The 14330-nt window shown below is 44.8% G+C and overlaps 2 protein-coding genes and 1 long non-coding RNA gene across 16 annotated transcripts; 2 read left to right on the top strand and 1 right to left on the bottom strand.

Moving 5' to 3' along the window:
- Window positions 1–612: 612 nt before the first annotated feature.
- On the bottom strand, window positions 613–7928 carry LOC147979568 (uncharacterized). Of its 14 annotated transcripts, none has more exons than XR_015618846.1 (8): window positions 7507–7928; window positions 6924–7026; window positions 6726–6838; window positions 3890–4066; window positions 3269–3580; window positions 2944–2999; window positions 2379–2584; window positions 613–1033 (listed from the first exon to the last, which is right to left on the bottom strand). It is a non-coding gene; the product is annotated as an uncharacterized LOC147979568 (long non-coding RNA). The 14 variants fall into 14 exon arrangements; XR_015618845.1 differs by having other exon boundaries at window positions 2379–2577; window positions 2937–2999; XR_015618839.1 differs by having other exon boundaries at window positions 2379–2577; window positions 3890–4087; window positions 7507–7927.
- Window positions 4350–6719, top strand: LOC147979569 (uncharacterized). The gene has a single exon (XM_087547007.1). The coding sequence runs from the start codon at window positions 4470–4472 to the stop codon at window positions 6303–6305; it is 1836 nt and encodes a 611-aa protein (XP_087403133.1). The 5' UTR covers window positions 4350–4469; the 3' UTR covers window positions 6306–6719.
- Window positions 7929–8345: 417 nt separating the features above from the next.
- LOC147979570 (uncharacterized) lies at window positions 8346–10848 on the top strand. Its single transcript, XM_087515267.1, has 2 exons — window positions 8346–10281; window positions 10619–10848. Exons 1-2 carry the CDS (start codon window positions 8346–8348, stop codon window positions 10846–10848), a joined length of 2166 nt encoding a protein of 721 aa, XP_087371393.1.
- The last annotated feature ends 3482 nt before the right edge of the window (window positions 10849–14330 follow it).

The following is a 14330-nucleotide window of genomic DNA, read 5'->3' on the forward strand; positions in this document are numbered from 1 at the left end:
CTGTCGGGGATGGCCTTGACGCTCTCTGGATGGAGGGTGCCGGATTTCCGGGCTTCGAGCCGGATGTCCGGGCTGGCTCGGATGTCCGGGGCCTGTAGGTACTTGCCAGCTGGGCGGCTGCTGCTCCAGGGACCGGATGTCCGAGGCCTAGAAGATGTTCTTGACTCCTTCTCACTACACCACATCACTACATCCCCAACAGAAAGGTTGGTCGGGAATACAAGTTCCGCTGACACACAGTCGGTCGGGAAAGACTATCGCCGACCGACCACGTCTGTTGGGGAAAGTCCAGACGGGAAAACCCTTTTCCGACCGACTGCTTGTTTGCTATGGAGTATCTTTCCCGACCAACAGTCTCTTGGGCTTTTCATGGGCCTTTCCCGACCAACGGTCTGTTGGGGCTGACAAGGGCCCTTCCCGACCAACAGTCTGTTGAGGCTGCCATGGTAACAGTCCCTTGGTGCTACCTTGGGCCTTTCCCAACCGACTATCAGACAGTGTAATTCTTTCCCAACCAATTGGCAGGGTTTGTTTTGTTGACCAACATCCATTAGCCCTCGCATTGCTAGATTTGATGTTACCAACAAAATATCCATCAAGTTACATAATTCATAACAATAACATGCATGTCGTCCAATAATATTAAACCAGAACCAAACAATAATAGCACACATTCATTTTCACATATAGATAGTTCATCTGTTATGAACTAATGGCCATCCAGGTTCCTATAAACTAATGTAACTAATTATATAGAGGATGCCTTATTGTTCATTGTCCGGGAGCAAAAAATCCTAGCTCTATTTTCTCGAAAGTCTCAAGAGGCACATCATCTGCCTTGGCTCCTTGTAGTGGGCAACTACATACAGTAGATCTAGCAGAATGAAACATTATGGTTCAGTATCTCAGACACAATGTCGCCTTACAAATGATAGGTAAAATGCATCTCCATTGAATCAATCACCATTACACAAAATATCTCGTTGGCGCGAGCTGCTGGCTTCATGGTTCCTCATCCTCTTGCATGCCTTTCCTACAAAATATAAAGTTGCGACTACATTCATAAAGACAATGCAATCATAAAAATTTGTATAAAGCATAGCATTCACAAACAGCTATTACTTCACAAGGCAAGCTAGTAGCGAAACACCTACTAAGGCACTCCATTCAGGTATAGGTAATCATGTAAAAACCTCGCAAAAAAAGGTAACAATGTAAAGGGCATGCTAAGCACTAGTTAAAATGTCCTAATTTCTAGACACTAGATATTTCATTGATAACTGTAAAGCTTCCGTGAATATCAATAGGTTAAATTATACAAGGAGGCATTCATTAGATGTCTTTACTGTGGCAGTAGTAAAAATTTAGAAGTAGTTGGCAACATAACGAATGGTTTTAAACTGAAACTGAGAGTGACCTTCTTCGACATTTGCTCATTTTATGGAGCAGAATCATATTTATATCACCAAAGATTAAACAGAATGGGACAAAAATAAGTAGAGAGTTACAGGAATACTTGAATGGAGTGCCTTCTATAGCTCAGACCTCTAATAGGAGCTCACCAAAAAGGAATAGAGTCTTTGCATAATAAAAAAGATCAGGTATAAGGAACCATTTGAATCTACAGTTCAACAATGGGAATATACGGACTACAGAAGACTACCATAATGATACATAATCTTTGGGATCTTCTGTCCAACAAAATTGTAGATACATGCATTTCTCCATAAAAGGTACCGTACAACCAAACTCATCAGTACATGTTAGCCCAGCTGCCTATCTACTACAGTATCAACACAAGGCTATGGTGACAAAGTAAATTTGAATGCTAAGTTCAACTACAACTATACAGATACAGTAGCTAGTGCCTGCTATGCTCTGCTTTCCTGAATTAGTTGAAATATGGGCATACAGTAGCTACTGTCTGCTAGATACTATAACTATGACTATACAAACATTATCCATGTTTTGGCCCTTTTATCATACACAACATACCATTCTCTTTTATTAATTAATTAGTCATGGTCAGAAGTCAAGTGTATATTCTCAAAAAATAGCAGAAAAGTGATTCACAACTAGTGTGTTTTCATGCAAAATAACAAGAATAACAACAACCAACTTAAGAGATCCAACTATAACCTGGGATTCCCACTTGTGTGCTATGACAAAAAGATAGTCATATTTGCTAAACTTGTACACACACCACATTTATGTCATTCATATAAGCTACAATGATGTGGATGAAACTACACTCCATTCATAACAGAAGAAAGAAATTGACAATTTGAAAGGAAGGATATTTAACTACCAAAGTTCCTTCAAACTTTATCATATCCCTGTTTGTATAGTTCATATGATTAATAGATGCATAAAAATACCTGATAATGACCTAGCAGGTCAACATATCTTCAAAAAGGGGAGGTGGACTGTAAATAGCCAGGACTTCCCAGGACACCATGTGCTACAGGTTTCGGAAAGACCAATTCTGCAGCACACAGCACACTGATATTGGTAACGCTCCTGGCAAACCCTTCAGGTAGATAGGCAAATTCTAACACACCATGTGCCTATTGAACCCTGCAAACTTCAGAGTGTTAATGGTGTCAAGTAAAAGCAGCAAGGCCTATAATATTCAGTTGGTGAGGTACACACTTAAAACTTCAGAAAATCTCCAGAAATACAGACTTGTTTTAACTTCTAAGTGGTATCAGGACTGTTGCAAAATGTCCAGCCAACTGTTTGACATTCAATTTGTAACCTACCTTATTATCTGAAATGAACAGCAATATAGTAGTATGAATGTACATCAGTCTGATGGTGTGGTTCTTTTCTTCATTCTAAGAAAAGGACAATCATGGTTGTGCTTTTATATGCTAATCATAAATGACTAATGAAAGCATGATGTATAGACGAGAAACCAGAAAAGGCCTATGTACCTCTTACCTGGCTACGACACCATTGTGCATGAATAGAACCAGCTTCTTGAAGAATCCTCAGTTCTGCTCTCAAAGAACATATATGGTATAAGTGGAATGTGATAGTTTGGTTTGCGACTACTTTTATTGCATATATAAATAAACGTAAAGAGGAACATGAATGAAAAATATATATAGTAACTACGCCTGTGGAGTTTGGGGCAAGGTGCATTGGCGGAACCAGCGGGTGTGCCGGGTGTGCCGTGGCACACCCAGAAATCTGAGAATTTTTTATAGATATATACATATATTGCCTTTGACTATTGACTAATGAGCCTAGCGACCAGGCCCACCTCATCCTTTTCCCCATCTGAGCGAGCGAGAGAGGCGGAGCCGCAGCGCACAAGACCACCTCGGCCACTCGCCCGCTCCCTGCTAGCGCTCGGTCGCCGCCGCCGGTCGCCGCTCGCGCTCGGCCGCCTCCGCTGGAGGCTGGAGCTCCTTCCCGTCGCCACTCACCACGAGCAGCTTCACCTCCCAAGGTGCCCTGCCAAGGCACCGTCGCGCCGACCGGATCAGACGGCAGACGGCCGCCGCTGCTCCGGTCTGTGGAGGATCTGCTCCGGCCTCTCGTCTCCCCCGGTCTTCGCCTGCTCCAGCGCTCCCTGCCCCAGTCGTGGGTGAGTTAGGTGACCTGGACTGCTCATTACACTACGACAATGCGACTGCTAGATCTCGTTTGTTATATGATGTCTGTAACTGTAATGCTTCGGCTTTGTAGTGTTGTTTCTGAAACAAATGTATGTTTGAAAACTGGGACGTGTGCCATTTTTTGTTCTGTTGTCTTGCTGTCTTGCTGACTTGCTGACATTATGTTCTAATTGTAGAACTGAAGATGAAGAGGAATGGTGACATTAAGTCTTTTTTCCGGAATTATGAGGCAAAAACAAGAAAGGTTGCAGCCGAAGAGCAACCTGAACCTGATATTGATCCACCTCCAGTCCATTCGGATGCAGAGATTGGCATTGATATTGATCCACCTCCAGTCTATTCCGATGCAGAGATTGACATTGATATTGATGATGAAGCGCCACGGCAACCATCACCCCAACATCCACATGCAAGGTCCTATAATATTCAAAGGCTTCCACCTGATCCAGGGGAAAGGATTCCTATTTCAGATTATGATGTTAATGATCAAGACGAAGTTCGGAGACGGTACATTGCAAAGAATGCAGTCCAACCATATGCACACAACTTTGAAGTCAAGAAAATGTATGGTAAAAATCGACACTTCAACTTTGTTTGGTTTGAGAACTACAAATGGCTAGAATATAGTGTCAAATATGAGGCTGCATTTTGCTTTGTGTGTTATTTGTTCAAAGGCAAATCGAATGGGGGGCCTAAGGGTGATGCCTTGTTAAAGGTGGTTGGAAAAATTGGTATAAGCCTGATGCATTAGACAAACATGAGGGTGGTATTAACAGAATTCACAACAAAGCTCAAGAGAAGTACAATTTATTTGTGGCACCCCAACCATCAATTGATAACATAATGGTGAGGGTGGATAAAGAGGATTTGCGTATGTACAAGGCTAGGCTGACTTATTCACTTAGATGCTTGAGGTTTCTTTTGAACCAAGGATTGGCATTTCGTGGACATGATGAGAGTGAAGAATCTAGCAATAGGGGGAACTTTGTTGAACTTGTTAAGTGGCTTTCAGAAAATGATGAAGAAGTTAATAAACTTGTTTTGAACAATGCTCCTGGGAATTGCATCTTGACTAGTCCAAAGATACAAAATCAAATAATTGAATGTTGTGCGGTGCAAACAACTAAAAGAATTATTGAAGATATTGGTGATGACCACTATGCAATCCTAGCTGATGAGTCTAGTGATGCATCTCATAAAGAACAACTTGCTCTCTGCATACGATTTGTTGACAAATCGGGAAGAGGATGTGAGAGGTTCCTTGGAGTTGTTCATGTTGCCAATACAACTTCATTGTCACTTAAGGATGCAATTCAAACTTTGCTTAAAGATCATCATTTGACTCCTAGTCAAATGCGTGGGCAAGGATATGATGGGGCAAGCAACATGAAAGGGGAGATTAATGGGTTGAAAACATTGATCATGAATGAGTCACCCTCTGCCTATTACATCCATTGTTTTGCACATCAACTTCAGTTGGTTCTTATAGCCGTGGCAAAGGAAAATGAACCATGTTTGTGGTTCTTTGATCATGTTTCTTACTTGCTCAATATTGTTGGAGTTTCTTGTAAGCGCCATGACATGCTTCGAGATGTTAGAGCTCAAAAGGTTTTGGAAGCACTTGAAATGGGTGAGATTGAAAGTGGAAGTGGGCTAAATCAAGAGATGGGACTAGCTAGACCCGGCGATACTCGTTGGGGTTCTCATTTTAAAACCATTATGCACATTGTTAGCATGTATTCCACAATCCTTGAAGTACTTGATGCTATTGGAAAAGATCCTTCACAAAAACGTGAGTGGACAAGAATACGTGGAGTTGCTCAAGCCATTGAATCATTTGACTTTGTTTTCAATCTTCACTTGATGCTTGTTATTCTTGGCTATACAAATGAGTTGTCCAAATCTTTGCAAAAGAGAGATCAAGATATTGTTAATGCAATGGCACTTGTTAGTTTGGCAAAGAGTAGAATGCAACACTTGAGGTCTCATGGTTGGGAAGAATTTCTTGCAAAGCTAACCTTATTTTGCAACAAACATGACATTCAAGTTCCTTTGTGGGAGGATACTTATGAGCATTATGGAAGACCACGTCGGTATTATGAATTACAAACAAATGATGATCGTTATAGAAGAGAGGTATATCTTGGTATCATTGATCAAACCATTCAAGAGCTTGACAATCGGTTTGATGAGGTTAATACGGAGTTGCTTATTTGCATGTCGGCTTTGAATCCAATCAACTCATTTGCTTCTTATGATGCACTCAAGGTAATGAGACTTGCTGAATTCTATCCCATGGACATATCAAGCACAGATTTGATAAGGCTAGACTTTCAACTTACTACTTTCATTGATGATATGAGACAAGATGATAGGTTTAGAAATGCAAGTAATATTGGTGAGCTCCCTATTATGCTTGTTGCAACAAAGAAGCATGTTCTTTATGATTTGGTCTACTTACTCATCAAATTGATATTGATTTTACTGGTGGCGACGGCGGGTGTTGAAAGAGTATTTTCAGCAATGAATCTAGTGAAAAGTAAGTTGAGGACTACAATGAGTGATGATCGCTTGAATGATTGCTTGGTGACATTTATTGAACGAGATGTGTTCATGAAAGTAAGTGAAGATGACATAGTTGATGCTTTCATGGCAATGCAAAAACGTAGAGTTACCTAGTGATGTAATTTTCTACTTGTGCTTCTTTTGTGTAAGACTATTTGTATTGTAATTTCGCATATTTGAGATATATTTTGTGAACTAAATTGTTGTGAAATTTGAATTGAGCTATTCATGTTATTATTTTGCCATATTTTGTCTGACACTTGGATTAGTAGAAAAAAAAATTAGAGTGTGCACACCCTTCATTTCATTGCTGGGTACGCCACTAGCAAGGTGTACATATTCAACTCTGATATTGGCATAAGTAAACTGCAACCTCACTTTGAAAACCCTTCAAACTTAAAAATCAGATGTACAAACAATGATCAGACCACTGCCAAAGCAGTTTGACACATCTTAAAGATATTTATGTTGCTCCAGAGAAAGAAGGCTACTTCATGAAACAATTAAGCCATGAAATTCTAAAGAAAGACTTACTTTTTGTCCCTGGTGTTCCACTGACAACCCAGGTGTTTGAAGTGTAGATGCTTGCACCGGGGGAAATCAAGAATCACCAATATTAGAAGAAATGTGTAAGTGGATCCTCGGTTCTGTAGAAGTAATGGTTTAACATGTGAACACTTCACCTTCCGAATTTTGAAATTGGATAACTACGTCATCCTTGACAATGCTTACCTCTTCGATACCAAGAATGGTGTTCACTCCTACCCATTTCAAGGTCCTTTGAAGCCTCTTGTCATCAGTGGTCTTGGTCTTGCGAACGGCCTTCTTCTTCTTCCTGTCATTAGTGGAAATCTAAGTACAATAACAAGAGGAGAAATGCTTCATATATTTGTAATCTGATAAGCTGACACGCATCCACTAAATGGCATTCAATAACCGATCAATATTGAAATGTGATACTAGTATGTTTAGATGGTAATCAATATGCTTAGCGTGCCCGCTTCAAATTGGGCATTTCTATAGAGGATAGCAGCAATGATCCACATGGAACAAATAATTCATTCTGAGGAAATGTTTTAGGTCCGAAACAACAGATTCACACAGGTAAAATAGATATAGAATAAACAACATGCTGAAAGAAGGAAACACTACTGCTCATAGCAAAACCAATCCATGAATCAAAGCAGAGCTAGTTTCTTTTTAGGATAAAATTGATGGGCCGATGTGCTGCCTGCGCCCATCGCTGAGGGTTGAAATCTGTGCACTACAGGCAGAGAGGGGAGGAGGGAGACCATATGAGGGAGAAAGATCTTACCCATGTCATTGCCGCCATATTCACCTGCCGCCATGTTCCTTGTTCGCTGGATGCGGAGGGAGCAGAGGCCGCCTGCCCTGCTTTAGACCACCGGGAGCGAAGGGCCCATGCCCCCCTCAGATCTGCCGCCATGGAAAGGAGGGAAGAGGGAGCTGGGCACGGGTTGGGGCAGTGGCGCCATGGGAGGGAGCGGGCGAGGTGGCCTCACTTGGCGACCGGTGGAAGGTGCGTCGCACGCTCGTGACTGGGGTGGCTGGTGGTGGAAGGAGGGAGGACTTCGTGTCATGCACTCCTCGCCATCTAACCAGCCTGATGAGGAGGTGGACAGCGAGGCACCAGTGCCACAGCGGGAGGAATCAGAGAGCCAAGAAGATGGAGAAGTGTAGAGGCAAGCAAGGGGGGCCTCAGGGAGAGAAAGAGAGGACTAGTCGTCGGACGTGTGTGTAGGACATGTGGGACCCAAGGCCAAAAGAGATGTATATGCAGTCGCGTGTGCGTTGTAAGAATCAGCTATTGAGAAATATCAGAGAATTCTTTCCCCTTCTCCAAGCTCTGCTCCTCACCAACCCCTCTTTCTTCTCGATCTCACCTTGTCCTTGCTCGATTCCTCATCTCCTCCTGTCGATCCTGACGGGGTCGTTACAGATTGGTACTCAAAGCCTCTCGGTCCGCCACTGCGCCCTCACTCCCTCGATCCGGCCGTAACATCCACCGCGAAGGGTGTCTGGTTGCTCCGGCGACTGGACGCAAAATCCCAAGTGGGGTAGGTCCGATTTGGGGCGGCTGCAACGGCACCCTCGGCAGCCCCATCTGCGCAGACAAAATTCGTCTTGCAAGCCATGGAGGGCATTCAGAAAACCTTGGAGGATTTGCTGCAAAAATTTTCTTCCCTCACAACAGAGGTCCAACAACTGGGCACGCAGGTGGCCGATTTCGGCGAGGGCCTCAACACAGTCAAGCGGAAGCAGGCTCAACAGGATGCAGCCGCTCGTGCTGCACCCTCCTCCTCAACAGCACCCGCGGCGGCTCTCCTCATCAACAACGGGCCACCGCTGCTCCATCCACCACCGGTCCACGCTCGCCCCGCTCAGGGTCGCCACGACGACCACCGCGAGCGTCGACCCTCTCCTCCGCCATCTCCCCGCGACAACTATCGCCACAAACCACCCAAGCATGATTTTCCGCGCTTCGGGGGCGAAGCGCCACGCCTCTGGTTCGACCTATGCCACACCTACTTCGAGCTCTACCAGACGCCACCGGAGCAGTGGGTGACCACGGCGGTGCTCTACATGGAGGGGCATGCCGCGTTGTGGTGTCAAGCCTTCAAACGAGTCCATGGACTCGGGGACTGGGGTACGTTCACTGCCGCTGTGCAGGCAGAGTTTGGTCAGGACGAGTTTGATGCACTCCTACACCGCCTTCATCATCTGAAGCAATCAGGCAGTGTCACGGACTACCGTCTCGCCTTCGAGTCCATCATGTACCATCTGATCACGCTGGACCCATCACTCAACAACAAGTTCTTCGTCTCTCAATTCATCATCGGCCTGTGCGACGACGTCCGCACGAGTGTGCGCCAGCACGCGCCCACAAGCGTGTCCAAAGCGGCGGCCTTGGCACGCATCCAAGAGGAAGAAACCGAGCAGGCCATGCCACGCGGGCGCCCCGTGATCTACGCGCGTGCTCTACCGCCACCACTAGTGGCCACGGTCGCGACAGGACCAGTTCCACCACGCAACGACGGCACCAAACGTGGCCCGGATGACTTCGGCAGAGAGCGCCAACTTCGGGAATTCAGGCGCGCCAATGGCTTGTGCTTCAAGTGCGGCGACAAGTATAGCAAAGAACACAAGTGCAACAAGATCGGCCAGTTGCTCACCATCGAGGTCGGCGATCACGGTGAACTTCTGTCAGATGATGCCATCCGTGCCCTTGAACTGCTTGATGAACATCCAGAAGACGCCGCAACCTGTTACCAGATTTCAGTTCACGCCGTCGCAGGCACGGAAGCAGCCGGAACCATGCGCCTCCGCGCTCTTGTTGGAAATCAAGTAATGCTGTTGCTGGTGGACTCCGGCAGCACACACACATTCGTCAATGCTGCATTCGCTGCCCGGGCAGGCTGTGTTGTGCAAGCGGCAGAGCCGGTCACCGTGCGTGTGGCCAATGGCGACACTCTCCAATCTACACAGCAAGTATCCCAACTGAATTGGTGGTGCCAGGGACACACATTCAGCACTGACATGCGTCTGCTCGAGCTAGGTGCCTACGATGCGGTCCTCGGAGTCGATTGGCTAGCCCAGTTTAGCCCTATGAACTGTCATTGGGGACTCAAGACCATGGAATTCCGTTATGACAGTGTTAATATCAAGTTACAAGGTGTCCGCACTCCCACCGAGCCAACACTGACAGAGATGCGAGCGGATCAGCTGTCCAAGTGGATTCAGGGCAACGAGGTGTGGGCATTGGCTGTCATCCATGCAGATACCAATTCTGCAGCAGCCACTGATCAAGTGCCACCGCAATTGCAAGTCCTGTTGGATGAATATGCAGACGTCTTCCAGGAACCCAAAACCTTGCCACCACATCGTGACTTTGACCACGTGATCCACCTGGAGCCAGGAACATCACCACCAAATGTCAGACCCTATCGATACTCTCCTCTCCAGAAGGACGAAATTGAGCATCAAGTCGCGGAAATGCTGCAAGCAGGCCTAATCACAACGAGCATCAGCCCGTTCGCCACACCGGTCCTACTGGTCAAGAAAAAGGACGGTACGTGGCACTTTTGTGTAGACTACCGTCGTCTGAATGATATCACCATCAAGAACAAGTTTCCATTGCCAGTCATTGATGAGCTCCTAGACGAGTTGGGGGGCGCTCGGTTTTTCTCCAAACTGGATCTTCGTGCAGGATATCACCAGATCCGGATGTGCCCAGAAGACGAAGCCAAAACGGCTTTCAAAATACACCATGGCCATTTCCAATTTCGCGTAATGCCTTTCGGTGTGACGAACGGACCACCAACATTTCAGTGCTTGATCAACTCAGTCTTCGCGCCAGTCACAAGGAAATTCGTCCTCACCTTTCTGGATGACATTCTAACATACAGTTCATCGTTTGACGAGCATTTATAGCATCTTCGTCAGGTCTTCGATACTCTGCGTCACCATCAGTTATACGCAAAGCTCTCCAAATGCTCATTTGCCCAACCATCCATTAACTATCTCGGACACATCATCTCAGCTGATGGGGTTGCAACAGAGGCAGACAAGACTGGAGCAATTCGACAGTGGCCACAACCAACAACAACAACAGAATTGCGCGCGTTCCTCGGTCTAACAGGGTATTATCGCAAATTCGTTCACCACTACAGCATCATCACTAAACCATTGACACTGCTTCTCAGCAAGAAAGGGTTTGTCTGGTCACCAGCAGCAACGGAAGCCTTTGCCAAACTCAAAGTGGCAATGACAACAACACCAGTCCTTGCCGTACCGGATTTCTCCTTGCCCTTCACTGTCGAAATGGATGCCTGCAACACAGGTGTTGGCGCCGTTTTGATGCAATAAGGCCATCCAATTGCTTTCCTCAGTCGTGCTTTGGGGGTGAACAACCGCAAGTTATCAGTCTATGAGAAGGAGTTCTTGGCAGTCCTACTCGCTGTCGATCATTGGCATCGGTACTTAGAGCGAGGACCCTTTGAAATTCTGACAGACCATAAGAGTTTGTGCAATCTGGGGGAGCAGCACCTCGGATCTGAGCTGCAACGCAAAGCAATGGCGAAGTTGGGAGGCTTGCAATTCAGATTCAAGTACCATAGAGGAGCTGACAATGTGGCAGCAGATTCTCTGTCTCGGATTGGTCATTTGTTGACCATCCAGGCCACATCTACTTGTCAACCTTCGTGGATTTAGGAGGTCTGATAGAGGCAAAGGTGTCCCGATGTTTCGATGAGATGGTGGCTATCGTTTTCTGTGGGAGTCGACCTTGACGATCCGACTACGAACGTGCAAGACGTCGCGCCTTAGCAATCGCTAAACCAACTTCCGAGGGGTTATTGATCACGCCGGAGCACGATCAACCTGACCACGAGGGCCTGTTTCCTGCGAGCAAACGAAGAACAAGCAAGAAACTGAGATTGCAATCTGGATATTGCGAATATAAGATGAAAGCTTTATTGATCAAGGTGGGGTTCTGTGACGTCTTGGTCTGGTCGTTGGACACAAACGAAGTACGCGAAGTTGCAGCTATGGCGAACTTTTAATCTAAACAAAACCCAAAGTCTAAACGACGCCCTAAGGGCTGTATATATGGAGGAAGAGAGGGGAATTTCGTGGCCCTTGAGGGTGGGGTCCGAAACCAACCCTAACTCTTGTTTCCCCCACACATACGGACTCTAAAAATAGCCTATACTTAAGTATTTCGAAATTACATGGGCCTGGCCCATTAATAAGGTGACGCAGCACCTAGAATAGCCTATGGACGAATATTATGAAGTGGCATCTTGTATATTTCGTCCATGGCTTCATGCACTCCTTATGGCGGCTTCAAAGTCCTGAAATCATCACTTGTAACTCCGTTCTTGATCCCCTTGCGCATGCCATCAACTTCATGCGTGTTCTTGCTCCAATGTTCATCCTTCTCCAAGCTAGGCCCTTCATTTGAAAGCAAAACAAATGTATCCAATTTAGGCAGCATCATAATCTCATGAACATTAGAATCATTACCAAGAAACGAAAGTACCTGGTAATTTAATTGGCGTGCGCGAGCTCTAGTAATTGGTCTAGTATATGTAACAGTAGGGGCTGTGGGTGTAACAATGGTATTGATGTCCTCATCATCCTCCCCTTCTTGAAATGAAGTCGTCCTCGATGGAAGCTCATCTTCCTCACCCAAATAAGGCTTCAAATCTGCAATATTAAAAGTGGGACTAACCCCAAAATCTGCAGGTAGCTCAAGTTTATATGCATTATCATTTATTTTCTCTAAAACCTTAAAAGGACCATCAGCACGTGGCATTAGCTTTGATTTGCGCAGATTAGGAAATCTATCTTTACGCAAATGTAACCAAACAAGATCTCCAGGTGCAAACACAACATGTTTTCTACCCTTATCTCCAGCAAGTTTATATTTAGCATTCATACGCTCAATGTTTTCCTTAGTTAACTCATGCATTTTTAAAATCAATTCAGAACGTTCTTTAGCATCAAAATTAACCTTCTCCGAAGATGGAAGAGGCAACAAATCAATAGGTGCACGAGGTAGGAAACCATACACAATTTCAAAAGGGCACATCTTAGTAGTAGAATGCAATGAACGATTATAAGCAAATTCAATATGAGGCAAGCATTCTTCCCACATTTTCTTGTTATTCTTCAAAACAGCCCTAAGCATAGTAGACAATGTTCTATTGACTACTTCAGTTTGTCCATCAGTTTGGGGGTGACAAGTAGTACTAAAAAGCAGCTTAGTCCCCAACTTAGCCCATAAACATCTCCAAAAGTGGCTAAGAAATTTAGTATCACGATCTGAAACAATAGTATTTGGCACACCATGTAAGCGAATAATTTCACGAAAGAACAAATCAGCAACATTAACAGCATCATCGCTTTTATGACATGGTATAAAGTGTGCCATTTTCGAGAACCTATCCACGACAACAAATATGCTATCCCTCCCCTTCTTTGTTCGAGGTAAACCTAAAGCAAAGTCCATAGATATATCCTCCCAAGGAACACTAGGTACAGGCAAAGGCATATATAAACCATGAGGATTGAGTCGTGACTTAGCTCTTTGACATGTAGTGCAGCGAGCAACAAAACGCTCAACATCCCGTCTCATCTTTGGCCAAAAGAAATGTGTAGCAAGTATATCCTCCGTCTTCTTGACGCCAAAGTGTCCCATTAATCCTCCTCCATGCGCCTCCTGCAACAACAAAAGACGAACGGAGCTAGCTGGAATGCATAGCTTGTTAGCACGAAACACAAATCCATCGTTAAGAACGAACTTGTTCCAAGTTCTCCCTTCCTTACAATTCTGCAATACATCTTTAAATTCAGCATCATTAACATATTGATCCTTGATGGTCTCCAAACCAAATATTTTAAAGTCAAGTTGTGAAAGCATAGTATAACGACGAGACAAGGCATCAGCAATAACATTTTCTTTACCCTTCTTGTGTTTAATCACATAAGGGAAAGTCTCAATGAATTCAACCCATTTAGCGTGTCGACGGTTCAGTTTTGCTTGACTTTTAATGTGTTTCAAAGATTCATGATCAGAATGTATAACAAATTCCTTGGGCCATAAATAATGTTGCCATGTTTCTAAGGTCCGAACAAGAGCATATAATTCTTTATCATAAGTAGAATAGTTCAGACTAGGCCCACTCAATTTTTCAGAAAAGTATGCAACAGGTTTTCCATCTTGTAATAACACACCTCCTAATCCAATTCCACTAGCATCACATTCAAGCTCAAAAGTCTTATTGAAATTAGGAAGTTGGAGTAAAGGAGCATGTGTTAACTTATCTTTCAATACCGTGAAGGCTTCTTCCTGTGCGGTACCCCAAACAAAAGGTACATCCTTCTTTGTAAGCTCGTTGAGAGGTGCAGCAATGGTGCTGAAATCTCTCACAAAACGCCTATAGAAACCAGCGAGGCCAAGGAAACTCCTCACTTGTGTGACCGTTTTGGGCTGCGGCCAACTCTCAATAGCTTCAATCTTGGCTTTATCAACTTCAATTCCCTGTGGAGTAACAACATAGCCAAGAAAAGATACTCGGTCGGTGCAAAAGGTGCACTTTCCAAGGTTACCAAACA

This window comes from Triticum urartu, chromosome 3A (genome assembly GCF_056163025.1).
Source record: "Triticum urartu cultivar PI428250 chromosome 3A, HENAU_Tu73, whole genome shotgun sequence".
Classification (NCBI taxonomy): Eukaryota; Viridiplantae; Streptophyta; class Magnoliopsida; order Poales; family Poaceae; genus Triticum; species Triticum urartu.